The sequence below is a fragment of the Streptopelia decaocto genome, assembly GCF_964273445.1.
Source record: "Streptopelia decaocto genome assembly, chromosome: 9".
Taxonomy (NCBI): Eukaryota; Metazoa; Chordata; class Aves; order Columbiformes; family Columbidae; genus Streptopelia; species Streptopelia decaocto.
The window spans coordinates 13,633,677-13,660,868 of record NC_138664.1 but is presented as its reverse complement, the minus strand read 5'-3'; the positions used below and the strand labels follow the sequence as shown (position 1 = coordinate 13,660,868).

Genomic DNA, 27,192 nt, shown 5'->3' with positions numbered 1-27,192 from the left:
TTAAAAACAGAAGAAAATATATGGATGGTAATCAAATCTACCCATTTTATCCCCAGCATAATTCAGGAGGAGATAGATGATCCCTGTTTGTAAAGTTGATGTGGATGTTGGTAGTGATGAAATGAATCATAGTGCAAGGCAACTGTGGAGGCTAATGGCATTAGTTTTTTAGCCCCAGTAGTGAATTTCAGATATAAACCACTTAGCAAATGGTGAGACTAAACCATGTGAATGGAGAAACCTCTGAAAGCTCATCTGTGATTGCCGTTTGCATTTTTTGACTTTTAAACTCTAATTATGCCATTACTACCTAGGCAACCCTATTTAGTTGTTTGGATACGTTGAACAGCCTCGTAACCACACTTCTCCCGCTCTCTTGAATAGACCATAAGTCCATTGATGTCTTCAATACCCGTGTCCTTGGAAATGGGAACCTCATGATCTCTGACGTGAAGGTGCAGCATGCAGGCGTGTACATCTGTCGAGCCACTATTCCAGGCACACGAAACTTCACAGTAGCAATGGCAACTCTCTCTGTGCTGGGTGAGCCTGCTTTGACTTCCACACTGTTTTAACAACTTGTGTCTGTCTTGAGCTGTGCTATGTACCGGGCTGAATTTTTATCTCAAACATAGCACACCAAGGGCTGTAGGAAGATAGCAGAGATTAAACAGATCACAGAACTGTGGCTGCCTTCCGTCTGTTGACTTAGATGAGAAGTGTCAGATACTCAACATTTCAGTTATAAACTAACAGTTCATTTGCACTTGGAGATACCCAGGTGCAATGTTTGCTCTGGGAAGACAGGCTTTCAACACAGAAAAGAATCCCATAATGAAGCAGAAATATGTAATACACACATATGCCTCACAAGCAGTATGTCAGAAGCTGGAGTTTGATTTGTTTGTATTCATAAATGCAGTAATAAAAATGTGTAGAAATGTTGCTGTCTGTGCAGATAGTATGAATCTTTAAAGAAACGTTCTTTGTTTACATGAAACATGCTTTCTGCATAGGTATGTATGTGTATTTGAGTGGCCAGAGGAGAAAGGTTTATATGTGGAAAATTCATTATTATTCTGACTGTCCTTGCATTTGTTGGAGCTTGATTTTTTTTTCCCCCGTGTTACTTATCTGTAGCTCCACCTTCGTTTGTGGAATGGCCAGAAAGTTTAACAAGGCCGAGAGCGGGTACTGCTCGTTTTGCTTGTCAGGCAGAAGGAAATCCTGCCCCCAAAATTTCATGGTTAAAAAATGGAAGAAGAATACACTCCAATGGCAGAATAAAAATGTACAACAGGTAAGATTATAATTGCTGTATGAGAGCTGTGTTAGGGATGTGCCACCAAAGGATGAAATTCCACAAACTAAATATAGCCAAGCAAGGTGTAACTCAAGTAAACATGAAATTGGACATTAAATGTACTTATAGACATTTCCTTGGTAGAAAGAATGCAGATGAGTCAATACCTAAAATCCTCAGCAAAGCTTTTGTGATTGTTGCCGTATCTGGAGGGGAAACTGAAGTGATTTCACCACAGAGTTGCTCTAGATTTACGGTACTGTAGCAGAGACCAGAATCTTGCTAGTTGTATGACACCCCATTTGACTGCTTTTTGTGAGCAGCTCATATAAAAAAGTTTGTTAAGAAATGACAATCCTAAGGTTGTGCTTTTTGCAGGAGGGGAATAGATATACAGGCTTTGCAGGCATAAACATAAACATGGCAGGTTTTGAGGAGCATGTAAGTTGCTAAATTTCACACCTACACATCCATTTCTAATAGAAGAGTTTATGGCACATAATTATATGAAACTCATGAAGCAAACATAACTGTTATTGCATTATGCAGAGCTAAGTTTATCCATGATGTGAACTTTTTTCTACCTTTTTCTTCCTTTTGGGTTCAGTAAATTGGTGATTAACCAGATCATTCCTGAAGACGATGCCATTTATCAGTGCATGGCTGAGAACAGCCAGGGATCTATTCTCTCCAGAGCCAGGCTTACTGTAGTTATGTCAGAAGACAGACCCAGTGCACCTTACAATGTCCATGCTGAAACGATGTCAAGCTCAGCAATCCTGCTAGCATGGGAGAGGCCGCTGTATAATTCAGACAAAGTGATTGCATACTCCGTGCATTACATGAAAGCAGAAGGTAAGCAGATTGCTTAAAATACTATTTAACTACTCAGATGTGGTAAGAACTTGGATGTCCCTGCAAAGAGTGTCAAATTTGAATGGTTCATAACCAGGGCTGCATCAGAGCATACATGCAAATAAACGCATATTGTAATCAACAGGCCTGCTTCAGGAAGATGCTTTTGCCACATCATCTCATTTGTGGGACTGAGTGTTCATCCAGCTCACCCTTGTCTGATCAATGCAGTAAGCCCATTTTGAAGTTAGGAATAGGCCTTAAAACTTGGGGCCTCCATACAACTATCTGGGTTTCCCTCTGTCCTCAGCAGGAACTTCTGCCTACTCTTTCCTGTGTGCGTGCTTGGCAAGGAAGGACTGAGCATACAGGAGAATGCTGGAGGCTTACAGAGTTGAACTTTTCACCAGACAGCTCTTTTCTCTAGATCCTCAAATTCTAGTGACTTTACTGGCCTTCATATATTTTGGAGGAGAATAATCGATACTTTATTGGCTTAACTGTCTTATCTTAGAACAAATATTGGCTGAATGGTAAAATCCACTCTCCTTTCACCTCTTGGTGTCCTACAATGAGAAGAGTGTACTCAAACTCTAAAACATGCTGAGATAGCCATGAATCGTTTATCCTAGTCTCTGAAATGATAAATAAATTGCTACATAAAAGGGAATGGATAGTTAGAATAAAAATTAGTAACTAGACATTAAAAACCCCTTAGTAATATGTAATTGCTTCAAGGTAATCTTTAAGGTGACAGAAAACAGACATTTCTCATAAGCAGAAGAAGTGATTGCTAGATGACTTGAAAATTTCTTAGGTGCATGGCTTAAGCTATGCTATGCAGCTCTGTTCCGTAGGAGTGATTTCTTTTTCCATTTCTATTCAGTAAGTGGTTTATTCAAGGACAGGAGTGCAGATGCTCAGCTTTGTGTGGAATATCAGTCTGCCATCTGCTAAGCAGAGGACAGGAAGGACGACTTAATTACTCTAATACTGATGCAGAAATAGCTGCCTTTGCAAGTGGGATATTTCAGGACACAAGAGAATTTTGTCTGAAGGAAGGAAGGAAAGTGTTTTAAAAGATAATGAGGACAAGAGGTGTGGGAAATTACCCCCTACACTTTCAGTCACTGAGGTATTGTGCTTACAACCCCCTCTTAAAGCTAATATGAATAAAGTCACACTAGATAAGTTATCTGGGTAATTGAATGTCCGGTGCCAGTGTAGAGAGCGGAGACTGAGTAACTTCAAAGAAAACGGGAAAACTGTCCTTAGGGAAGTGTGTATTTGTGCAGGAAATATTCCTGCACAGTGGTGAAAAGAGGTGTCTTCTGAAATGTGTTTTCTGCAAAATCATTTTGCAATCCCTGCTTAATTTGCTTGGTTATCCAAAGGTTATGTCTTATGAAATGAGATTGTAGCTTGTCTTGGTTTAGGAAACAAAATAAACTCCAAACAGAAGCAAAAACCAAAAAAACCTCTCTGATATGTTTGAACCCGCTTTCTCAAATACCTATTTTTTTCATCATTCTAGACTGTCTCATTTACTTTATTTAATATAATGCTGTTGTGTATCTGTTCACATTAGTAAAGACATGCACGCAGGGAATGTGGGGAAGGCTGTGTTAAGAGGAGTAATAACAGAGGTGAGAATCAAATATAGGTGATGTGCATGAATTTTTTCTTTGGTAATGTGATTGGGTAGTACCAGAAGATCTGCATCGGGACGTAAAAACACTTTGTTCTCATTTTGTAGAAGAAACCTTGAGCTTCAAAGGCTAGTGGACTGCATTTCTGTAAATATAATTGTTTTCTAAGTGATAGTCTGTAAACCTTTCTGAGGAGGTTGCCCACATATCAGAGGCATTATTAAAAACCTAACAAATGCCTTTGTGGGAAAGTATCACATCAGCCATCTCTCTATTGTAAATTTAGAAACAACTATATTTAAACAAATGCAAATTAAATATTAAGAAAAGTCTTTTGATGCCATTCACACCATACCAGGCCACAGAGATGCTAACATAGACTCTTGACATTTTCAACACCTTATTTACTCTGTAAGAAATCTGTATACTTATGTATTAATGTAAATAGTTTGTGTGGATGTATTGCTTTCATTGCTTTCATTTCAAGCCTGCCTTTCTCCAGTCAACCCTCAGACCCTGATGAAGATTAAAAATGATCTTAGATGTATCGACTTAACTAGAGTATGTCTTACTTGCGTAAAGCTTCTCGTGTAGAACTTTTTACTGATACATCTATGTTCATACATTGCTCTCTTATGTTAGGAACCACATTTGTCAGTGTGAGTAAAGAACATTTTATTGCAAAAGAAAACCAGTGCTTGCTAAGTCTCCTAAGTTGTATTGATGCTTATGAGTCCATAAACTTTAAAGGAAAACTGGATAATACGCTTCTGTAGATTTCACAGTGTGGTAGGTACTTTGAATACAAAAGATACGACCACTCGTTGTTTAATTTCACAACTCAAATATTCTGATGTTTCACTGTAAAAATAGGTTCTGGTCCTCTCCCTGTTAAAAAAAAAAAAAAAAAAAAGAAAAAAGAAAAAAAAAGTTAGTGTTTTAATCAAGTTAGCTGAAAAAACTAACAGGTGTTTTTTTGTGTTTTTGTTTTTTGTTTCTTTAAGCAGAATATTTTACATTCAAATCAGGGTCATAGTAGCAAGAAGAATAAGGGTCTGATGAGCGTGCATGTTGGAGTGTGTTAATTCCTTGTTAGCGATTTAGAAAAGGCACAAAGGGAACACTGATTGTGGTGGAAGGCAAGCCTTGTTCTCTATTATGGCTGTTTCATTAGGGCCTCTGCGTGAGGCCTAGCAATCCATTCAATGAGAGAACAAGTCCTTTTAATTTGAGCTCAAGGATCTTGTTTAGCAGGTCAGAAATCGTGCCTTGCAATTCCTAATTAACAAGCCATTAACTAGTCTGTTGTGAGATGCTTGTAATCTTGTCTTATTAAAATGCTATCAAGTTAATTCATAAATGTGGGAAAACTTAATGGTGGAATTTGCCTTTCGTTTTGTTTATAAATTCAGTTGTGAAGAGGAGGAGCTGGGTCTTACAGAGTTTTGATTAAGTTGACATGCACTTGGTGTGAATTGTTCGTTAACACAGCAGCTTTCACCACACTTATTGCACTTTATAGCCTTCTTCTGTAGGAATAAAGCCCAACAAAGACAAGGACTGCTGCATGCATTGCTATGCATATTTTAATGTGAATTGCTGAGAATTTTTTTAACAACTCACTAAGGAGCCAAACATTTTTGAAGCTCATTCTGGTCTGTTCTTATTGGCCTTTCTCCAAATTAAAGAAAAACCATGTCAATCAAATGTAATACAATTCACAGGGCTAAAATGAGATCCTTTTGCTGAATAAATTCTTTCTGTTTGTTTCTTTGCGGGGGGGAGAGAGTGGGGGTGGTGTTTGTTTTGTTTTTGATGGAGTGGAGCCCTCGCATTCCTTGCAGTCTGCTATAGAAAGGCTCTGTAAATAGCTTTGAAAAAAAACCTCCCTAACTCTAAACAAATAGATTTAAAAGACTGGTATGAATGATAAGGCTATTAGAGCTTGTCTGTTGTGTTACTGTACATTGGGCACAGTTTGTTGTGACTAATTCTAAATAGGGTTTAGGACTTCATTCAGCATCCCTTATTCAGGAAAATCCTGAAACACTATAATCTATACCACAGCAAGACACAGTTACTCCTGTGCATGAAAGACCTTTTATTTAGTAGGGTTTTAAAAATAGAGGTGGGCTGGGGAAGAACACAAAATAACTTTGTAAGATCTTAAAGCCGAGATACTGTGATGATTAGGGATTGTCAAGATTTTTTATTTGTCTAACCCTTGTTTTATGCCAGGTTTAAATAACGAAGAGTACCAAGTCGTCATTGGAAATGATACAACCCATTACATTATTGATGACTTAGAACCAGCCAGCAACTACACCTTCTATATTGTAGCTTATATGCCTCTGGGAGCCAGTCAGATGTCAGATCATGTGACTCAGCACACTCTTGAAGATGGTAAGACAAATACCAGTGATTTTGATGAACATTTTTATTTGCACTGAAGAGAAATGTGCAATCCAGTGCTAACGCCTCTTGAGCATCCCAAATTTCCATTGGTATCAGAGAGACTTCTGGATATGTGCAGTGTAAGACTGAGCCAGCCAATGAAAGGAATGAGAATAAAATAACATTCTGACAGGACAACATTGTATATTACACTGTGTCTTTTTCTGTGTTGAAAGACATTTCATTAAATCATACAAATAGCTATTCTAGGTCTTTAAGAACTCCCTCAGTGTTAAGAATTTGATGATAGCCTAGGGTTTAGTCTCTATGACTCTCTCTTGGGCATCTAAAACATGAATCAGACTGCACACTCACTGCATCTTTTGCAAATTTTAAAGGAAAATTTGAAATAAAAATTTGCTGTACCATTTATTTTTTGTCTATGTGCTTGTTAGTAGAATCAGAATTTCATAAATGACTCTAATGACTGACTTCTGTGCAGTGATTTAACTAATCTGAACATTGTGGCAACAACAAACTGTTTAGTATAGTTAATTAGAACTGATTAATAAATTCTGACAGGGTTAAGCTTTGGCAGCATGGAACATTGCCAGTTCCACTTGTCTGCCTGTCTCTTTGCCAGGAGTTACTGCCCTCATTACATGGTTGTTGGAAGAGAGCATGCACTGAGTCTTCAGCAGTACAGGTTGTCTGGCCTCTCCATATAAGCTGATGCATCTAACTCTGACAGTCAGTTTGTCAGAATCATAAGGTGCTGATTGCCTTTGGTTACTGCTGGCAGCAATAAGAGAAGAAAATGTTGAGGGCCTTACAGAAAGGAGCTTGCTAAGGCTATACTGCATGCAAAAGGTGAGAAGTATGAATAGTGTCAAGTTATCCTTAAAATAAACAAGAATCTACAAAACTTATTGAATTATTTACTGTTACATTACTGGTACCTCATCATAGACTAAGGTGTCAGCTGAGAATCTTCTATCTCTCTTTTCCCTGAGCTGAAAAGCTTTGTCTTCTCCTTTTTAGTTCCCTTAAGAGCTCCTGAAATTAGTCTGACAAGCAGGAGTCCTACAGATATTCTCATTTCTTGGCTGCCAATTCCTGCAAAGTACAGGAGAGGTCAGGTGGTCCTGTACCGTCTGTCTTTCCGCCTCAGCACAGAGACCAAAATCCAAGTCTTGGAGCTCCCAGGGACTTCAGATGAGTATCTCCTCGAAGGCCTGAGGCCTGACAGTGTCTATTTGGTTCGTATCACGGCTGCAACAAGGATTGGCTGGGGAGAGGCATCCTTGTGGACTTCCCACCGGACTCCCAAAGCTACAAGTGTGAAAGGTAATTCTTAATGCTACCAGCAGCCTAGAGATGGGGTTAATTGCAGGCTTTATCTGAAGGTTACACTTTTTTTCTGATACGTAGTGCAAGGATGTGAAATGGGTTCTCCCATCACGTGTTCTTGTTCTCATGATCTAGACAATAGTGTTCTAGCCATGATTCTGTGCATAGTCTGCAAAACCTTCTGATCCCTTTAATAAATTATATGCAGTTAATACATAGTTTCAGGATCAAAAGTTGAAGAGGAACTAATCTGTCTTCTGAAAGGCCTTATGTGACAGGCGAAGGAAAAGCTGATATATTATTTTGGTGTCAATCTTTGATTGTTTCCATATGTTGATGTTCACATATTTGACAAAGTGGCGGGAAACTTTAATCCATGTTTGTGAGCTACTCAAATGTTTTATCTTGTAGACTTGTTTTCAATGATAACACATTTTTTTCTGTTCTATATAATTTGAATTAAAAAATCCAACAACCCCAATCCCAAGCCCTGTTGTTGTTCTGTGTAAAATACCTGTCTGCAAAGCAGGACACTGCACATTAGCAGTGTGTACAGGTACATAACAGATCTGAGTTGATGCATGTATGTCTGTATTAAAAACAAAATACATGTTTTGAATATGCAAATTGACTTGATATTTGAAGTCTAATTTAAATCCTTATAATTGAGTTTTGGATTACATTAGTAATGTCATGCAGGAGAGCATTCAGTTTTGCCTGAATGGCTTGAAAAAGATGTAGATTTGAATTTGTAACTTTGTTTCTTAGCTGTTATCCTCATCCATCCACTTTGGATTTCATTGAGTGTTGACTACTACAGGCAATTATTAGCATTTGATGAATTGTGATGTTATAGTTAATCACATTTGCTCTGGCTTACTTTAAAACAGGAGGTAATTTTATAACTATCTTTGGAGTGTTTTTGTTTTTCTTTGAAAATAACCACCTCATACATTTAATTAAGATGCAGAATTTTTAAAAAGTTTCTATTCTGTTTTATCCTAAATCAAGTTGTTAGATTATCTTATAGGGAGTCAGACATCATAATAAAGAAATAATTATGTGAGTACACAAATGAGCTAGAATTGAAGTCCTGGGCGAACTTTGGACTGATGGGCTTCCAGATTTTTATGTGAAAAGTAGTTATTCCTAGAATATAAGAATATTATATATATTTCTCTAAAACCAGCACCGAAGTCTCCTGAGCTGCGTTTGGAGCCGATGAACTGTACAACCATTACGGTACAGTGGCAGCAGGACTCTGAGGACACAGCAGCTATTCAAGGGTACAAGCTGTATTACAAGGAAGAAGGCCAACAGGAGAATGGACCAATTCTGCTGGATGCCAGTGATCTTGAGTATACTGTCAGTGGTTTAGGTGAGTATATAAAATATAAAATATTTCTTAACTGTTCTGGAATACAGCAAAGTCAAAGGACATCTTAGAGGGCTTAAATCATTAGACCTGTAAGGCAAGGGCATTAGGTTTCGCCAGCTCTTTTCCCAGCAATAAGCTTTGCATGTTTGAGTTATGCTGCTGCTGGAATAATCCTCTCCCAAAATATGTGTTGGAAAACACTCAGGTAACCAGATCTTGGAAATCTTGTGTAAGCTGAAAGAAGGACACCGAACTACTTATCACAAGATACAGAACTTACAGTTAGTAAATACTGCCAGTAGATGACATCTTTTTAATATTCGGTTTAATATTACTTTTTTTTTTTCAGATTTTGTCTATTTATGCCTGATCTAGTAACAGTGAAAGATTAATACAAAATACCAAAGACTTTTCTCTAGTATTTCTAGCCTATTTCTCTTTTATTTGTAGCCTTCGTCTCAGTGATACTGCACAACAAGCACTGCTTCCTCCGCATAGTAGCAAGTAGCTCCTGTGCATGTTATTATCATGTTAATGTTTTTAAGGAGTACTGGTAAATATTTTCAGAACTGAGCACAAGGATTAGGGCACAGAGCTTGCTAAGTCCTATTGGAGTCTTTCCATTGATCACCTGACTCTTCCTTCCTGTAGCTTTTGCAATGTATATTAGTACAGATGTGTGTTATCCCTGGATGGAAGGTACTTCTGTTTACATATATAACTGAGAATTTCTCTCATAGAAAGATATGATCTCTAATGTAATCAGCAAAAGTAATACTGAACTTGACACTTTGTATTTGAAGTGTTTTGAGATAGTTTACCTAGGGGTAGTACAGAGAGTTGATTTTCACTAAATTATCAAAATTGACCTGCAGTCTTAACTAGGTCAAATGGCCTCTTGACCATGCTCAGATATTCTCATCCACTGCATACAGTTGACGTACTACTTTAGGGAGATCTGAGGAGAGCATCCTGGTCTGTTAACTGGACAACTGACCATCTGTGACCATTTCTAGCCAGAGCATCTGCCAGCAGCTGACTGTTTAACAGAGCTGTGAGACAAAAGAGCAGTGGGTTGAAAGGATGTGGTGTCTGTGTGTCCTAGGACATCAATGCATTTTTTTTGTCTTCTCATTATGCAGTTACAAAGCAGTCGTTTCAGACACATGCAAACTTATTAACTGTGTGATCCACATCATATGGCTTTTCTCAGTACACTAATCCTCCTCGGATTAAAATATTATTTTACAGAATGTTGTTAGAATGTATATTTACTGTGTGTTTTTATTGGTTTTTATTTCCAGTAAGCACGTAGACAGAGGAGAAAACAAGCAAAGTGAGTTTGAGAAATGACAGCTTTCACATGGTCACATTGTTAACTGAATTACAAGAAGTGTAGGCATGGAAGAATTCCTGTGCTTGAGTTAACCATTCAGTCATGGTGCATGTGATGTGTTGAGTGTTTATTCCTTATCATAATCTAAATATCTAAATATGGTGAACAAAACATGATACATTTGCTATCATCTGATTGCTATCACTTGTGTTTTTCACATGTGTGTAATTTACGCTGCCATAGGTTAGATCCACTGAAGAGTATTTTTTTCAAATAACTTCAGTAGAATTCGTGGGTTTTTATTTTTAATGGGATGTATTGAGTTATTTGAAGTGTGTAACAAACATGGAAAGTTTTCCTGTGTATGTTTCTTTGCTGGTTTCTTAGTTTTGTTTGCTTCGTAGCATTTACAGAACTGGGCATTCATTGCTACAGCTACAAAATACTCACTTGGCACAGGAAATGTGATTAGGTCATGATTTTCCATTGCTAGGATGATTACATGTGTTAAAGCCTTGAAAGTTCACATAGACTTCTCATAGTGACAGTGCCTGTCTGACTACTGTATCTGCCTGTTGAGAAGCTGCCTGTTTGAAATACTTACCTGCGCTAAATTATTTCTTAGAAAACAGTACTCAACCAACCTTCTTCTGCCTGTGTCAGCTGCGCATGCAGAGAATTAGAACAGGTAAAATTAATGCTTTAGGTAAACCCACAAAGACTGTTGCAACATCCACGCATTAAGAAAGGACTGATTTGCTTTTCTTTTTATTTCTTGTAAATAATCTAAATCATTGGAACCAGGTTATTTTTGCATTTCAGATTTCAAATATTACTTATTAGGAAGTGGTCCTACTTGGTAGAATTTGAGATAAAACAAGGCAAGCCACTGCTCTAGGTTTTGTGACTATGGTAAGCTGAATCTTCCTGAACTAAACAGAGGCTTTGAGGACTAATGTTCTGTCATCCATTTGCCTCTCCTGAGGACACTAAACTACTGATTTATTGACAGCCTCTTTAAAATAAATGTCTTCATTATGAGCTACAGGAATTAGTAGAATACTGCAAGTGTGAAACCTGAAGGGCAACGGTGTGTTTTAAGATTTTTGGTTTCATAAATGTTGGATAGCATGGTCAAAAGAAAAGGTTGTTCCTATTTTGGAAGAATAAGCTAAGAGTATTAGGTGCTTTCCAGTGGCAAAGATGGAGTAGTTTCTCATGCATTGTCTATTGCCACAGAAATTACGTGGCTTCCAAACACTTCCTCTTCCTGTCCTAGTTTGTCATGAACTAAGGCTGTTCTACCATTCCCTGTTCTCTTGCATAGTTGATAAACTGCAGATAGACTTCTAGTGATATTTGCAGCAAGTCAATGCTTCTCTCCATGGAACTTTCTGCAGATGTTGGTACGACTGCCAATTGTGCAAAACCTGTGTATTTAAGGAAGGTTCACTTACTCTGTGGCAATTGAAGTGCATCCCAAAATCACAATTTGTAATATTTTCTAATCAAAGAGAACATTAGCATTGATATTATAAACACTGTTGATTGCGTTGATTGTTGATCGCCTTGATGTAACTACTGCAAATAATTTGCAAATGTCTGTAGGACTCTTGATGGGGGGACAAGTGTGGTAGGTAAAGCAGAATCAGCAATGATACTGTAAAATAGGTTACAGTGATTGAACATGAAATAGAGCTCTGTGAATGCTTTCTGTATGTTTTAATCTCTTGATTCCTACTGTGTTTTTTGAGAACTGACCTCTCTTACTCCAGTGTAGGTCTAGCCAGTTACTTCTGTGTATTTTTAAACTGGATTATTTAGCACAATAGTCACCATGTAAGTAGAATTAAATGATCTGATCAGAGTCAGGACTGCCATTTGCAAAATAAATATCCAGAGTTTCACATAGACATTTGTTTGTGTTAAAGGTCTTGGCATTTATTTTTCAATAGCAGGCCATTTGCTAGTCCAGTGTAAAATTCCATTATCAGTTGAATTTGCCACAGGAGCAGACCCTTGGGTGCATGCCATACATTTTTGCCTCTATTTTTAATTCCTCCTTTGCTTCCTTCTGCTCGAGAAAGTTTTCACTAACAGAAGGTCTTTCATTGTGAGACTTGATGAGTCTGCTGGTAGAGGTTCTGTTTCTGTAATGTTTCAGAACATGTGTGTTTAGAAGTTGAAATGAGTTTTGTTGGTAGAAAATGTTGTTTGAGAATCTTCTCACCATGTAACAGGAGAGGGATTGGCAAAGCTTGCAAGATAAAACAAAGGAAGGGTCTGGAGAAGCTCATCTCCCCCTTTAAATGTCTTCAAATTATTTTTTTCAGAGAGTATTTTAAGCATGTGCATATGCATCTCTGCCTTGGTGGTGTTGGTGCTCACTGCTGTGCTAGGTGGACTGTTTGCCTGTCACAGCTCACTACGTTTGCAGCTATATGACTGGTAGGAAGTTAGAACCTACACAAGAAGGGCAGTGACTCAGAAGAACCCATTTTGAGCTTATCTGGTTTATTTGAGCCCAGAACTAGATTGTAATGCTGATAGGAATCTCATTCTGGCACCTACATCTGGGGAGAATAAAATCAAAATCAGCTTCTTGGTTCACAAACTCAAGAAAATATGATTAGTCCTGATGCTGTAAGACAATAATGCTGTTCTTAAAGCTGCTTGGAAGTCTCCCACTCTGAACTTCTTTTTTTAATGTTTCATTTCTTATGCTAGTAACAAGGAATATTTGTCCTAATCAAATGAATGCCACTGGTGATGGTGGAATGCAATATGTTCTTGAGCTGTGCTGCCTTGAGTGATTCTAGTTACAGTGAGGATTTCAGAAAGTTGCACCGTGGTGACAGGACTAACATAGCGTCTCACTAAACACACATGAAACCCTGAGGCAAGGAGGCAGTGGCAGAGATGAGTGCACCTTTTGGTTGCACACAAGATGATATCACAGTAAATAACCATTTTCAGGCAGACACCTTAGGGGATGGAAAAACTGGTCTGTTGGCTTTGGTGAAAACGGCCTGGAGCATGGGATCCCACATACCTTGGCCTTTCCTTGGTGAAGGCCCCTCCCCAGGAGAGCCTGCCCAGTGGGGTGTCCTGCGCTGGGAGCTGCAGCCCCCAGCTGCACCCCGGCTTCCCGGGGCTTGGGGCGCTTGCTGGCTGCTGGGGTCATCCAAGCTGTTTAGCATGAGGTGCATCACAAACCCTTGCTGTTCCTCCTGGTACTCCCCAGTGTTACATTACCTGGTGGCATTTTCCCCACTCAAATCTGGTTCTTCTGGAAAAATAATTGGATTCTGTCAGACTCATTTGTGCAATTTATTCCAAAAACTCTGGTCTTAATCAGAAAAACTTGCCTGCCTGAAAGCTCTTCTGTGTCCTACTTCTTTCCAGCTGCAGAGAGAAATAAGGGAACGTGCATTCCTCCCCCTGAGTTGGACTGTATTACCAAGTGTAGAATTTGTCAAAGTCTAAATGACACCAAGACACATTTTGTGACCCTGCATGGCACTCTCCTCTGAAAAGGATGCTTGTGCTGAAGAATTAGGCAACCACTTACTGCACTTCGCATTCCCCCAGAGACTTGGCCTTCAGTTGTTTGATTTCCCCTGGATCTGTTTATATCACATTACAATTGTGATCATAGTTAAGCTTCAGTCCAGGGCAGCAAAGATGACAAGGTGATTCTACAGTCTATGGAAACTGAATAAAGGTGTGTAAGACAAGTCAATGCAAAGAATCTCTCCAGTTAAACAGCCTGATGCATGTCACCTGAGTATCTCTTGTAGTAATTCTGTGAAAGTGCGTATGTAGTTTCGTAAAGCAGTTGATGTGATGGTCAGGTATGACATAGTGGTGTCCTTTACACCGTATTGCAAGCTAGAAAAATGTGAATTTAAAAAACGTAATGACATCTTTGACAGCTTTCTCATTAAGAATTGCAAATGCTGTAATATTGAGAAAGAGTACGGTAAGAGCATAACATGTGTTAATGTAGCTATTTCTGATAGCTAGGGCAATAATTTCAGTTTTATCCCAGATTTTGTTGGTGTCAAAATGTAATCTCTACATGCTTATATCTGAACATTCTGGGATATCCAAAATTATGTATGTGGAAATTGATACTGCTTTTTGGTTATAAGTTATTATGGAAACGTATCTTGGGATTCTCATAGAAATACAAAGAGCCAGGCATTCCCACAGTTTAATAAAATGATGTGAAAGAAACACAAGTCATCTCTTTCAACACTCAGATTTTTTTTTTTAATTTCATAGTTAACTGCTCTCACCATTAAATAAAATATAATCTAGTATTACAGACATACTTTATTTCTGTTTGAGATATTTTATATCAGATCAGACATTCACAGTTAATGAAATGTTGATTTGAATAAACTGTTGCTCTGTTTAAAAAAAGAATTACCAGAAGTTACTTTAGTTCTTAATAAAGATCAGCTAACAGCTCAGCTTTCTGGCTCGGAAAAGGAGATGAGAACACTATGCTCATATACTGTAGCCATTATCTTTACATTGTTACATAGTGAAAAGTGTCTAATAGCTCAGTAGGTGACCAGGACAAATATTATGATTTATTTCCACTGTTTACAGCTGGGTCAGTGTAGTGTTTACTCGCGCTGATTACATCCTTAAACTAAACCTCTTATCTGTCAGTTCTGATTGTGTGCAACAGGCTTGCTTCTGCTACTGATCAGCTAAAGCATAAGGGATTTGCTGAGAGAGGGGAGGAGGAGTTGGTCATATTGCACAGTAATAAACCCCAAATCCCTAGAAGTAGAGTGGCCATGTTTAAAAGCAGCTTCTTCCCCAGCTGTGACCTCTTTCTCTTTCTCAGACATGGCAGTTTATGTATATTTGTACTTAACAACCCCAAGCTCTGGTATGACAGTGTGCTTTCCCTACATGTCAGTAAATAAGAGACACATTCCTTACTTCATACTCATGAAAAGCAGACCTGTCACCACTCTAAATGAGCCTGTCCTCCAAATGCAGATGTGGCATATCTGTATATAATTTTTCCATTTTTATTTTTATTTTTATTTTTATTTTTATTTTTATTTTTATTTTTATTTTTATTTTTATTTTTATTTTTTATTTTCAAGGTTTATAAGAGGAGGGGGAGGAACCCTTACAGGTTAAAAAAGAGAAGGGAGGGGTCTTTATTACCCTGTAACTTTTTTTACCTGTAAAACATCAAAGCAAATGCTCCTTTGATAAGCTTTTACCTCTTTTATGTAAGAAACCATACTGCATTTTACAGGCTGTAAGTGTAAATAGACATCAAACTTGTTTCTGTTCTGTTTTGTTGTTGGAATTTACACACTGTCGTGTCATCTTTTGTTTCAAATGTATGTCAGCGCTATTAAGTTCTTTAGATTTGTTTGTAGCAGAGAGTTCCTTTTAGATTCAGATTGTCTGGTTTTGCTTGTAGAAGAGCTAAGTTGGGTGGCAGAGGCATGGAAGGAATCAAACCTCTGTCTTGTGCAGCATTTTTGATCATGTACTCGTTAGTTCACGTGCAGCTTGATGGGTACCAGGACAAGCGAGCGGGCAATATCAGGAGTCTGCTCAGTGCACATATACTGACATGAGTGACCAAGCAAACTGATTCACAGTCTCACCTACTTGGTTCTGCGTCCCTGCGGAAGAAAAATACTAAACTGCTCTGTTCACATGAAAATTTGTTTCACTCAGGTTGTAAACTGAAATCTCACTGAGCAAAACTGAATCTCATGTTTAGCTATGTGGTCCTCTGTTAGAGCTTATTGGCATAGCATCGGTTACAACTGTGTCTGTGGCTCAGCTTTATTTAAGCACTCTTAGACACGACTGAGTGGGAATCCTAGATAAATATCAGCTTGTTCTGAGCAGATTTGCGGAGGAGAGGCCAGTTAACTGTCAGCTGCTAATGCTGCATGCTTGTTATGCAGTTCAAGTGCCACATCTGTAAAATGTAGTGCCTTGCTTCCTGGGTAGTTCTTCCATTATTTCTCTTGCACTGTTCACGATTGCTGCTTTGTATCATAATTACGTATTTTCACTCCAATGTTTATTGTTAAAATGCTGTTACTTTCCAATGTATTCTTTCTGACAGTGTTTAACTTTGCATTTGTTAAAGAAATTTGTTTTGTTTTGTTTTAAATCACATCACATTTGCTTCTGCACGTGTTTTGGTTTTCTGAAAGGAAACATTATTTTCATACAGTTCATTTATAATGGAAGGCTTTAACTGATGTTTAATGTATTTGTCAATTTTAAATTATGCCATCAAGCCTCTCAATAGGTTTAGCCAATAATCAGCTTCAGTAGGTGCTGGAATACTGCAGTCTGTAACATCTGCATTAGCAGCATAACTGGCTTTGGTGTTGATTAAAACATTGCATATGACAGATACTTACTAAGCAGAATCTCTAGGCTTTCTTTGAATTAACTGCAGAGTCATGAAATGGCTCTAAAACTCATGGAATATTATTAGTCTACACATTAAGCACTTAATCTTGGGGCAGAAAGATGCATTCTTGCTCTCTTAGACAGTTAAGATATTTCAGAAACAGGGAGATTGTGTGTTGGAAGGATTACCCAATATATTTTTTTGTAGCCTTCTTGAATGTGCTCTCTGAACTGTTCCATTTTGAACTCATTTATCTGGGAAAATAATCCTGACATCCTCATTTAAACATGCCTTGACTTTTGCAGTAATTCATTTTAACTTCCCAAGCTAGTGGCTCTTTAAAGGGGAAGGACATGGTGAGGAAGGAGATGCCCAAATGCAGAATAAAGGTACAGTACATTCAAAACAGAGTGCAAAGGCCAGTTAAGCCTGGCTCTCTAAAGAGATTGTAGGTGCTGTCAGGACAGGAGAAGTTTCATTATTTTGTGGGGCAATGCCTTGTAGCAATTGTAAAGGTAAAATGTAAAGATTTAGTAAGGCAGCAGGAGAGATGATGTTCCCTGAGCCCACTTGAGTAGCATGAAGGGTTATTGCCTGTTTTTGAGAGAGTTGTTTGTCTCTTTATCAACGATCCACATAACTGAGTCAGATGCAGTTGTTTCTCTCAGGACATTAGATTAATTGTGTCACAACTCAAAGAAATGGAATCAAGGGTGCTGCAAAGCCTTGGAGCAGGATGGGGAGACGTTTTGCACTCTGGCAAGACAACTTGCTGGCCTATAATAAAGCAAAATATGTAATCTTCAAAGTATTTAAAGGTAAAATTTTCAGTGGTGGGAAAGTTATTAGAATCTTGCAGGAAATGCTCTCTGCTGCTCTGCATTCTTGGGGTAGAAATTCCACAATTTAAAGCTAAACCTGTGTGGGAATTCAGTTGGGAAATTGTGTCATGTTGATTGAGTAACAGTTAGGATGGATGCAAATAGTATTTCATTGTTCGTTTGCTGGAGCTGAAGGTTAAAATTTGCTTCATGAAAAGGACATATTGATCACTCTTTACATCAAGAAAGTTATAAATTATTTTAAATCCCCTCAAAGTTGCTTTTGAAGTGTTTCTAAGTATTACAATGAAAATGTAATAATATTTATTTTAATAGCTATAATGTAAAAGTGACCAATTAATAAAGATCAATTTAGTGAAAATGGAAACAAAGTGAAATATGTACCACTGTTTAAAGAGTAAAAAAGAGCAAGCAGTATAACAATGACAGGAATGACCAGGCAATTGCTCAAGTTTCTTAAACAAAACAACTAAACAAACCAAACTAAACAAAAATTAAAAAGCCTCCAACAACTATGTATATTTCTGCTATGCGACCTTTTTTAGATTTAAACAGAGCTGTGAATATGGTGGTTGGTTGTTTTGTGGTGGTGGTTTTTTGTTGTTTGTTTTTTGTTTTGTTTTTTGTTTTTTTTTTTTTTTTTTTGTGTGTGTTTTTTTTTTTTTTTTTTTTCCAATTCCTGAAATGGGAGGATTTGTCTCTGGGAGACAGTATTATTTAATTTGCTATTTATCCGACTTCATTAGTAAAATACTTAAGTCCTGGATTGCAAAGAAACTGCTCCTTGGAGAAAGCTTAGAGAAAACTCCTGTTATAGGAAATTAAATCAACATTGTCCATTAATCATACTGCATGTCAACCCCCAGACCTCTCTTGATTGTTCTTGGTGAATGTGAGGAACCATTAGATGTGTGAGGTCCTTAAAGGTCTGAGTAAGTCAAAGGGGAAGAGTTTAAAAAAATGCCACCATTAGCACATGAAAGGGACTTCAGAGTGGACAGAAGAAAACATTTTCTGTACAGGGATAGCTACATTTCTGAATTTTTTCCCGTTTTTAAATTTTTTTTTTCTTCCTTTATTTAACAACAATCCAGATGTTGTGATCAAACTGTTAATCTCATTTCTCCTGAGGTTTTTCTTATTAACTTTTTTTGGGTCATGTTACCACTTGTGTTGTATGGGAAAGGTAATAGTAAGGGTTCTTTGCAAATTCTGTGTTAGTGATAAGTAAATGCACTTCCAAAGCTAAGCTAGTATGTTTTCTGGTAGCTTTCCTGCCTTGAGTAACGCCTTGGTTATATATTTGCCATGAAGGCATTATTGCTAACAGAAGCATTTTTCTATTTTGGGAAAAGATGCAATTGTGGAAAAGCCGATTTTTTTTTTCAGGCCACCTGGAGTCACACTTTTGTGGCAAATGAAGGGGTGGTATGTGGGAAGTGGGGGAAAAAAAGCAAAGTTGTGTTGGAAGAAGCAGCTCTTGCTGTGAAACTTCTCTTCCAAACCTGTGATTTTTTTTGCATATGGAAAAAAAGTGTAGTAGAAATCGATTTTGCATTAAAAGGGTATTTCAGCATCTATACTCAGTTCCACAGTGTTTTTACCATTATCATAGCTGAATATTGTACCCTGACTCAAGCTGATTGTCATTATGAAACAAAATACTTGTTACTGCATGGGTTAGTTGAAGCTGGGACAGGGAAATATATTCTTGATCAGTAGATCAGTTAAAGACTTGAGTTTTCTGTCTCTTGGTGCATCCCGTTGTGCATGCTGTGGCTCTTTGTATGGCTGACACGTTTGTATATTCAGACAAAGGAGAAGACATAAAACATGGTATGCAAATACAACCTGAAAATGTGGTCTGCATATCAGCTCCCAGTGCTTTTTTTAAGGCAGTTGACTGGAGATGGTCAGAAGCAGTGGGGTAGGATGGTGTGTCTGGGGGAAGAGAGGCAGATGGGTAGGTGTTGCAGTACTGTGCCTGCTGTCCCTTTACCCACCAATTCCCACTTTCTCCTTTGTATATTTAAGCCGCAGGGAGGGATGTGCTCACAGCCTGTTGCTCTGTATCTGTGTGTCTGCATTTGCATGTGTATATAGAGACTGTCGGGAGTTCAAGAAGGTATCTTCTGGCTCTTTGCCTTAGTCTAGTCCAGCACTTCTCTATCAGAAGCATACCTCTTACTACATTAGTCTTTTGTATTCATTTTTATTTTCATGATAATTGTTAATATTGGCCTAATCTAGCCTTTTTTCCCTATTCATGTCTTTTGGCTGCCTTCTTACTCCTTCTCACTTGCCCATACCTAATTTCTCTTAGTTTCCCATCAGTTGTTGTTGCCTCAGTGACAACCATTTGCCTTGGACAGTCCACAGCTGTGACACTCCCTACCAGTTATTTGTGCTGGAGAACTTCGCTCAGGGCTGGCTTGCATGTATTAAGTCTTTGTATGTTATCCAAGCAGAGCAGACAGGTATTCACAGGCTGTGGTTGGAAGAGCCCTATCATATATGCAGTGGTAATCACCCCTGTCCTTCAGAAATGACAGCGCAGTCATGTGTCCAGTCAACCCATTAAAATACCTGAAGTAAAGCACCCAAGCACAGTCAAGTTGTAGGACAGGCAAGTGAATTGCTCAGCATGATTCACAATGCAGGCACAAGTCCAGGGTACTCTGGCCAGGCTGGCAGTGCCTATTTCTCTCTCTTTTGCTTGAGCCGTCCTGTTGGAAGATCTGTCTGTGAAGGGTCATCTTCCCCTTTGTTGAAGTCAGGAGGAGTCTCCCCTGAGGGACCCCAGAGCCTGCATTGTCCCTTGTGCCCCTGTGCAAGGCAGCTGAAGCATGCTGCCTGGAGCGCTATGACAGAAATCATATTTCCGCTTTTCTTTGTTATTTCTGCTAATAATACATGCTGCAGTATTCCAGCACTTTGTAACCATTCCAATGAGTTTCACTGGTGGATGAGTGTTCACTGCCTCTTCTTACAAACTGGGTACCTGAAACACGAGGAAGAGAAGGGCCTTTTTCATGGAGTTGCTCGGGTACTGATGTTTTAAACTAAGTACGATATGATATCCTGGAAATCGATGACAGAGCTGACCTGTAAATTTACAGCTTTGCATTCAGTCTATTAGATAACAGCTCCCCCTCGAGGGGTGCTTCTTTTATTAATAAATTCATGACATGGCTTTTCTATCACTGGAGTTTTTGTGTGGATAGGTTTGAGGTTCATGATTTCACCAGGTTCCATAAGATGAAGCAGACCCATGGTGGCTGTGTTGTGTCCTAACCAGCGCTGGGAATGACCGGGTGGTTCTGCCGAGGGTTCGCTCTGGTGCCTTGACACGTTGCTGAGTTCTCAGACTTCATCAAAGTGCAACTCGGAGCACAGTAAAGTAGCAAAAGCTGGCACTTTGGGAAGTAAACATCCCCCATTCCTTGTGTACCTGTCTGTACTAATTCGTGCTGCTTCTCTCTGTGCTTGCACTAACACTTGTGTGGTTGGCCAGGGACAGGGCGGGAAGTTGGCTGGAATGAAAAACAACTCGGCAAAGGAAGGTTGTGGCAGGAGTGAGGGGCTGGAGGGTGCAGGGAAGCTGGGGGGCTGCTTTCAGCAGCAGCGGTGGCTAATGCTAGTTTGAAATGCTCATCAAACTGCAGGCTCAACTTAGCATTTGTAAAACTGGATTAATGATGAGAAACCCTTTTAATTGTACAAAGGAAGATAGCTAGCTAAGAGTTAAGTAGCTGTGTGTTTATTTTACTGAAGTAATCAATCAGTCAGACTGCTTTCCATTTTCTAAGTGTTGTATAAACTTCATATACAGAGGAATTACATCAAGATAATTTTGTTCTCCCTTTTTCAATCAAGATAGTAATATAGCTTGGATTTAAATCTTGAATGCATTAGGAAAGATAACAAAAATAACCTTCCTTATGAGCAGTCTCCCAGTCTTTTACTCTGTATCTTTCATTTTGTTAATACACTGTTTGACATGTGTTCAATGCTTGTTTTTCACAAAACTAATTCAAAAATACAGCAGGTATGGCAAAAGATTTAACTTACAACTAGTCCATGGTGAAACATTTTGATGACAACAGCATTACTTCCTGTGAGAAGTGATTTATTTAAAAAAAAAAAGTCAAAGAAAAACATTTTGAAGAAAAAATTTAAGCCAGACCAAGTTCCCATGTATATAATTACAGAAAATACACACATAAAAAGCATTCTTGGAAAAAGGGAACCAACCTGTGAAATTCTATTCCAGATTCTGATAAGTTATAACTTTTCCATGTTGTTCTTGCTATTCTGAGCATCCTTTAAAGTGTTTACCTGTAGTAAGTTGTATTTGCTTTAAAAACATGTTGTAATCCATTTCCAAGTGAGGGAAAAATACGCTTTTGTCTTTACAAAACGCCACAAAGTGTAAAAGAAATAATAGGTGCTGCGTTGTAAGCCAGAAGAGCAAAAGCTTTTGGAAAGTTTCAGGAAGCCTGAAATCTTTCAAGCTACTCTTCCTTAGATGCTTCTTTGTATGGACATTAAACAAGATTTTTGTAAAGGGTGTTAGTACTCAGAACCCAGCTCAGAGAATTACTCTAAACTCCAGTTTCAGAATGCACATGTTGACTCCTCTTACACCACCTGCAAGATCTGTCTGTGGTGCTTTCAAGAATACTGTTCCAGAAATTTGGTCTTAATTAAATAGATGTTAATGGTTTGTTTGAAGGCTATTTAACTAAAAGCAACAACAACGTTAACTTGCACAACTGTTGCCACTCGTATAGACTGAGTAATCCTTCTGGTAAATTATCTTAGAAGAGCAGAGTCCTGGCTTGGAAAAAGATGAGCAGAAGATACTATGGAAATGTGGTTTTAAGTGGCATCAGTGTAGAAATGAAAAGCTAGGATAATTTTTACAGAGAAGCAAATTTTCCTGGCCTTCTAGATGGATATTTGTACCTAATTTAAGCTTAGCGAAAGCATTCCAGAAGAAATAGAAGTATGTAGTATATCAGGCTACATTGCTTGGTGACAAGCTGTCACTTACTGTGTTCTTTTAATAAACCTTTTTGAGCATATTCTTACCACAAAACTCATTATTAATAGCTCATGCCTGGGTGCCATTGAATATAACAGCAGTGCATATTCAAGCCAAGGATGTTGTAGGTTCCTGTATACTTTTATTATAATTACAAATGGAAGTTTTTTTCAGGGCATGTTTTAGAAATCCAGGATGTGCTGTATGAAAACGTGAAGGCTAAAAATAACACTGCTGTGCCAAACCACTAGGGAGGTTGTTCAGCATAATCTAAATGTAATTAAAATGAATACCCTTCCTGAATGTCAAAGATACGCAGCAGTCAGAGAGGCTGGAGAGAATGAGGTGTCTAAGAAGATAGTGAGGGAAAAGTTGACATGTTTATGTACGGAGGAGCTACTGCAATGCATTTCGTGACAGAGGAACGAGACTTGTGTCCTTATGCCACAACACTTTGGGTGAAATTACTTGCTGAGCTAAGGCATTTGAGTTGAACTCTTCACAAGTGCAATACTTTGCATTAAAAGTAGTGTACAAATGAAGCTTGATGCCAGCCTTTTATTTTAATGCTTTTTAGTGCATTTGAATTTAACTTCAGCAAATGAACTATGAGAGTTGTCATATTAGAAGCAGTAAATGTGTATCACAGTCTGTGACAAATGTGCCAGTTTGGCAAATTTACTATAAAACTTATCAGCCTTCTAGGTTATCTTGCTCCTCCACCCTGTATTCAACAAATGAATGCCCAATTTTGACCTTCTTTTACATCTGCATCTGCTTTATTTACATCTGCAAAGTGTCTGTATTATAATAGCTCAGTGCTCACAGAAGTGTGTGTGCCAGCAATCCCATGGACACAGAGTGCAGATCTATCTGTCTGGGAGGTGAAACCACCGCAACCTGGTGTCTGACAAATAAAAGGGAGTGTTGTGTGTGTAGGAGCACACGTGGCCCTTGACACCTGCAATAACAGAATGTCCTGCTGAAGTTTGGGCCGTAATTATAGATGCAGCTGGATATAGGCTGTGCAGCCAATATTTGACTTAAGAAAAATATAGTGGTGGTTTCTACTTGCATGTATTTTGTTTGTTTTCCTGTCACAGCTGACTTGTTTTACACCTAGCAATTTGAACGTGTTTTAGTGCGGTTCCTTGTCGCCCTCTCAAGGAGATAGCCAGGCTGATTATGAGTTGCCCTACCTGAAACTTTTGCATGTTGCAGTCATGCTTGCAAGAGCACGGCTCCTAAAGCTTGAGATCTGAGAGGAGTCACCAGAGCACAGATGTTTTTGCAATGAAAAAGTGCACCTCCTAGAAAGTCACTGTGGTGCAAGTAATGATAGATAGTGTTTTCATTTTGCTGCACAAAAGGGTCAAAATGGTGTGGGGAGTCCATGACAGACCAGCAGAAAATGTTGGTTCTGAAAGAAAATTTATTTCATAGCTTCAGGGGAAAGTTTGGGTGCTGTGAACAGATTGCCTTTTGTCATTGTGTAAAAATGTGTTGTTTGTAAGGTGATGCTGGATGTCGGGCAGTCACTGTGTGTGTATGACAGAGCTTGGTACCTAAACAGATGTTAAACCAAGTGCTTATTGTATTGTGTTTAGCTGCATTTGCTGGAAGCATTCCTCTTAGCATGAAGGTCAGGCAAATTGTTTGAACTTCCTTCCTGTCTGCAACCCAGAAATGTTGGTCTTCACTGGGGACAGCATCTTTTCAATCTCTTCCAGCTTATGGAAAAGAACCTTTTATAGCACACTCCTGTTCTGAGGCATGCTTGTAGCTGCATTTGTGTGATGTGTGAGTTTTGAATTTTATTCCACATACACCCCCCCCCCCCATCCTCTACTATATTGTTTATCTCACTGTTTTCTGTCACTTGTACATGGGTCAGCTGCTCTATGTAAGGGAACCTGTTGTATGGGTGGCACATCCTATTTGGACCACTGTGTGAATTCTCAGTGGACATATCTGTGTTAGTGACTGGCAATAATTAAGGTTCTGCTGGCTTCTTCGGACACACTTTCCCTCCCCCTCGCCCTCCCTTTCTTCTTCCAGACATGGCCTCTCTACATAATTCCATTAAAGTGATTGTGCTCTGAGGGGTGGACTGAGGGGCAGTGCTCTCATCTTTCAAAGCAGGACCAATGAGCTATGTGCTTTCCACTGGGCAGCAACAAAAGAAAAGGTCTCTCAGAAGAAAAGACGAGCACAAAAGATCAAAATTAGGTGTTTGTCCAGGCCTCTGGTATTGCTTTCAAGTTAGCTTTTGAGGGCTCACTTTGAAAACGGTGAGCCAGGCTAGTTAACATAAGGGTGTCTGCTAGTTAGAGAGTGTGTTGTTAGAATAATATTGGAAGAGAGCTTTTTGCTTGTGCAATTTAAGTTCTCTGAAGTGCTAAAGAAACACTGGGACTGATTGAAAATGTTGCAGGCGTAGTGGTAATGTTCTGCGCCTGTATGGAAATGGAGCAAACTTAAAATCCTTGAGATTTACTTCACTTCTTTTAAAAAGATTAGAGACATTTGGATAGTTCTCGTGTTTCCGTGGTCTCCAAAAGGCCAAAATGCTGGATGCTGGGAATTCATCCTGCCCCACTCGCCCTCCCCCCACACTTTTTTTGTATAAAGCTGCTATTGCTGATGGTGGGCAGTAGGAGAGGTGATGTTTTTACTGCAAGGGGGTGTGAGGTGTTGTTTGTCCTGGGGCCCTCTAAGGGGATAGCGCAAAGCTACAAAGGGGATACAGACCCTTTTCAGATTTAGACAAATAAGCGAGAGCCATCCAAAGCCGTGGAAAGCCAGACCGTGTAGCTGGATCAGTTCACATATGTCATATGTTCTAGTTTCTACCAAAATAAACTTCTACAGTGTTGTACAAAGAACAAATTGCTTAGTTTCTACTTCAGTTATTTGGTTTGCAAAGAAAAACATAAGTATCACAGACAGTCTTTGTTCCATCTAACTGTTTAAAGTTACCTTTCAGTTGAAAAAGAAACTATGAGATGTAAAATGCTGGTGATTTGTAACCTCTCAAACTATTTTAATGTGGTACTATAAAGTTGATATTTAAAATCGGCGATCAATTGAAATTCCAGCTCCTTTAAAAATAGAATTAAATTATATGAAGTTAGTAGTAAGACTTAGAAATTACATACCCAGCGCCTTGACAAGATTTTTAAAACCATAATAGAACTGGATTGCTAAACTGTTTCTTTGCTTAATCACATGTACTCAAGCAAGGTAAAAGGGGATTTTTTAGAAAAGCAAAATAAAATCCAGTACTGAAAATCTGCAAGGGAATACCTGCTTCTGAGAGAAACGGACCTGAATCTGTATCATCCTTCTGCTTCCTGGTGTTATGTTACTGTTTGGCTTGATGCACTTTTCTCTGTCCCTTTTGTCTAGTATATTTGAAATGTTTTTGCTTATTTTCCTAATAAGTTTCTGCTGTATTTACATTACTTTGCTTCAAAAGTACATTTTTTAAGGATAGTATTTCTCAGTGTTCTTCCTTTCCCACCCTTCCCCCTTAATAATTCCCCTGGCCCTCTGTTGCTTGGAGCAGACTTTGGCTAGCCCCAGATTCGATGTCAAAGGCCATGACCCGATGTCAGAGCAGCCCATGCTGCTGGCCTCTTCTTTGAATAATTATCTGGAGTTTATTGTGTTGAAGGGATGGGCTTGGGGGGCAGCGCAGTCACCCTGGCAAACCAGACCAATGAGCTACCCAGACGGACCACTAGCCAACAATGGACCTGTAGGTTACACAAAAAAATCCAGCAGCAGATTAAAAATGGACATTTGGCCACAGAAGTTTTGTCCTTAGAACAACTATTTTTTCAGCCTTCTGAGTGTAGTGTGGTTTTGGATACCTTTAATTGAAAGGAAAAAAGAATTATTTGCATTTTGTATGTAAGCTAGAATAAAACTGAAATATTTTTCTTATCCCCTTCCCCAGCTGCAAGAATCACATACTGGATGTAGCTGAAGAAATTGTTTCCAGGTTTCTAGTCACTGAATTCAACTCAGAACATCAAGCCACTGAACTTTATTTTTTTTCACTAGAAACTCTGAGTAATCCTGATGCTTTTAGAAACAATAACAAAGTCCTCAGTACTTTTATTTTAATCAATATTTTATTTTTAAAGTGCTGAGAATGGGGTTGTTCAAAACTGGTATGAAAGTGTCCTCAGTTATCTGGAGTTAATGAGTCAACAGTAAATGATGGTAAAATGCCCATTTTCTTTGGGCTTCCTTATCTTTTCCTCTCCCCAAAGAGGGCTTAAAAAGTCTGAAATCCAGATTGTGGAGTGCTGTCTCTTCTTATCAGGACTGAATGAAAGGCTGCTAGAGGTGGACTCACTGTTCTGGAGGGGTAGGGGGGGGAAAAAAATCCTTTCATGGTCTGACCTTGGATTCTTTCTTAATTTTATCTAGCCCTGACCTGTTGGCTCTGCTCTGCCTCCTTTCAAGGCCTTCAGAGCTTCACAAACATGCAGCAGCTGAAGGAAACAATGACAGGGCTTTTAGGGGTTGCAATATTACACTCTCTTGTAACCTTGGCTAAGTAGCCCGTAAACAGATGCTTTCTATGAAGCATTTTCCAAAAAGCCA

General features: G+C 38.7%; 1 protein-coding gene across 1 annotated transcript in view; it reads left to right on the top strand.

Annotated features, from left to right (window-relative positions):
* The window catches only part of PRTG (protogenin), a gene marked incomplete at both ends in the record, with an annotated part of 80,666 nt that overhangs the window by 34,637 nt on the left and 18,837 nt on the right, over positions 1 to 27,192 (top strand). Inside the window, 6 exons of the mRNA XM_082061098.1 lie at positions 385 to 543; positions 1,141 to 1,300; positions 1,911 to 2,158; positions 6,046 to 6,210; positions 7,243 to 7,548; positions 8,741 to 8,929. Coding sequence (XP_081917224.1) covers positions 385 to 543; positions 1,141 to 1,300; positions 1,911 to 2,158; positions 6,046 to 6,210; positions 7,243 to 7,548; positions 8,741 to 8,929 — 1,227 coding nt within the window. The remainder of the gene's footprint in view (positions 1 to 384; positions 544 to 1,140; positions 1,301 to 1,910; positions 2,159 to 6,045; positions 6,211 to 7,242; positions 7,549 to 8,740; positions 8,930 to 27,192) is intronic.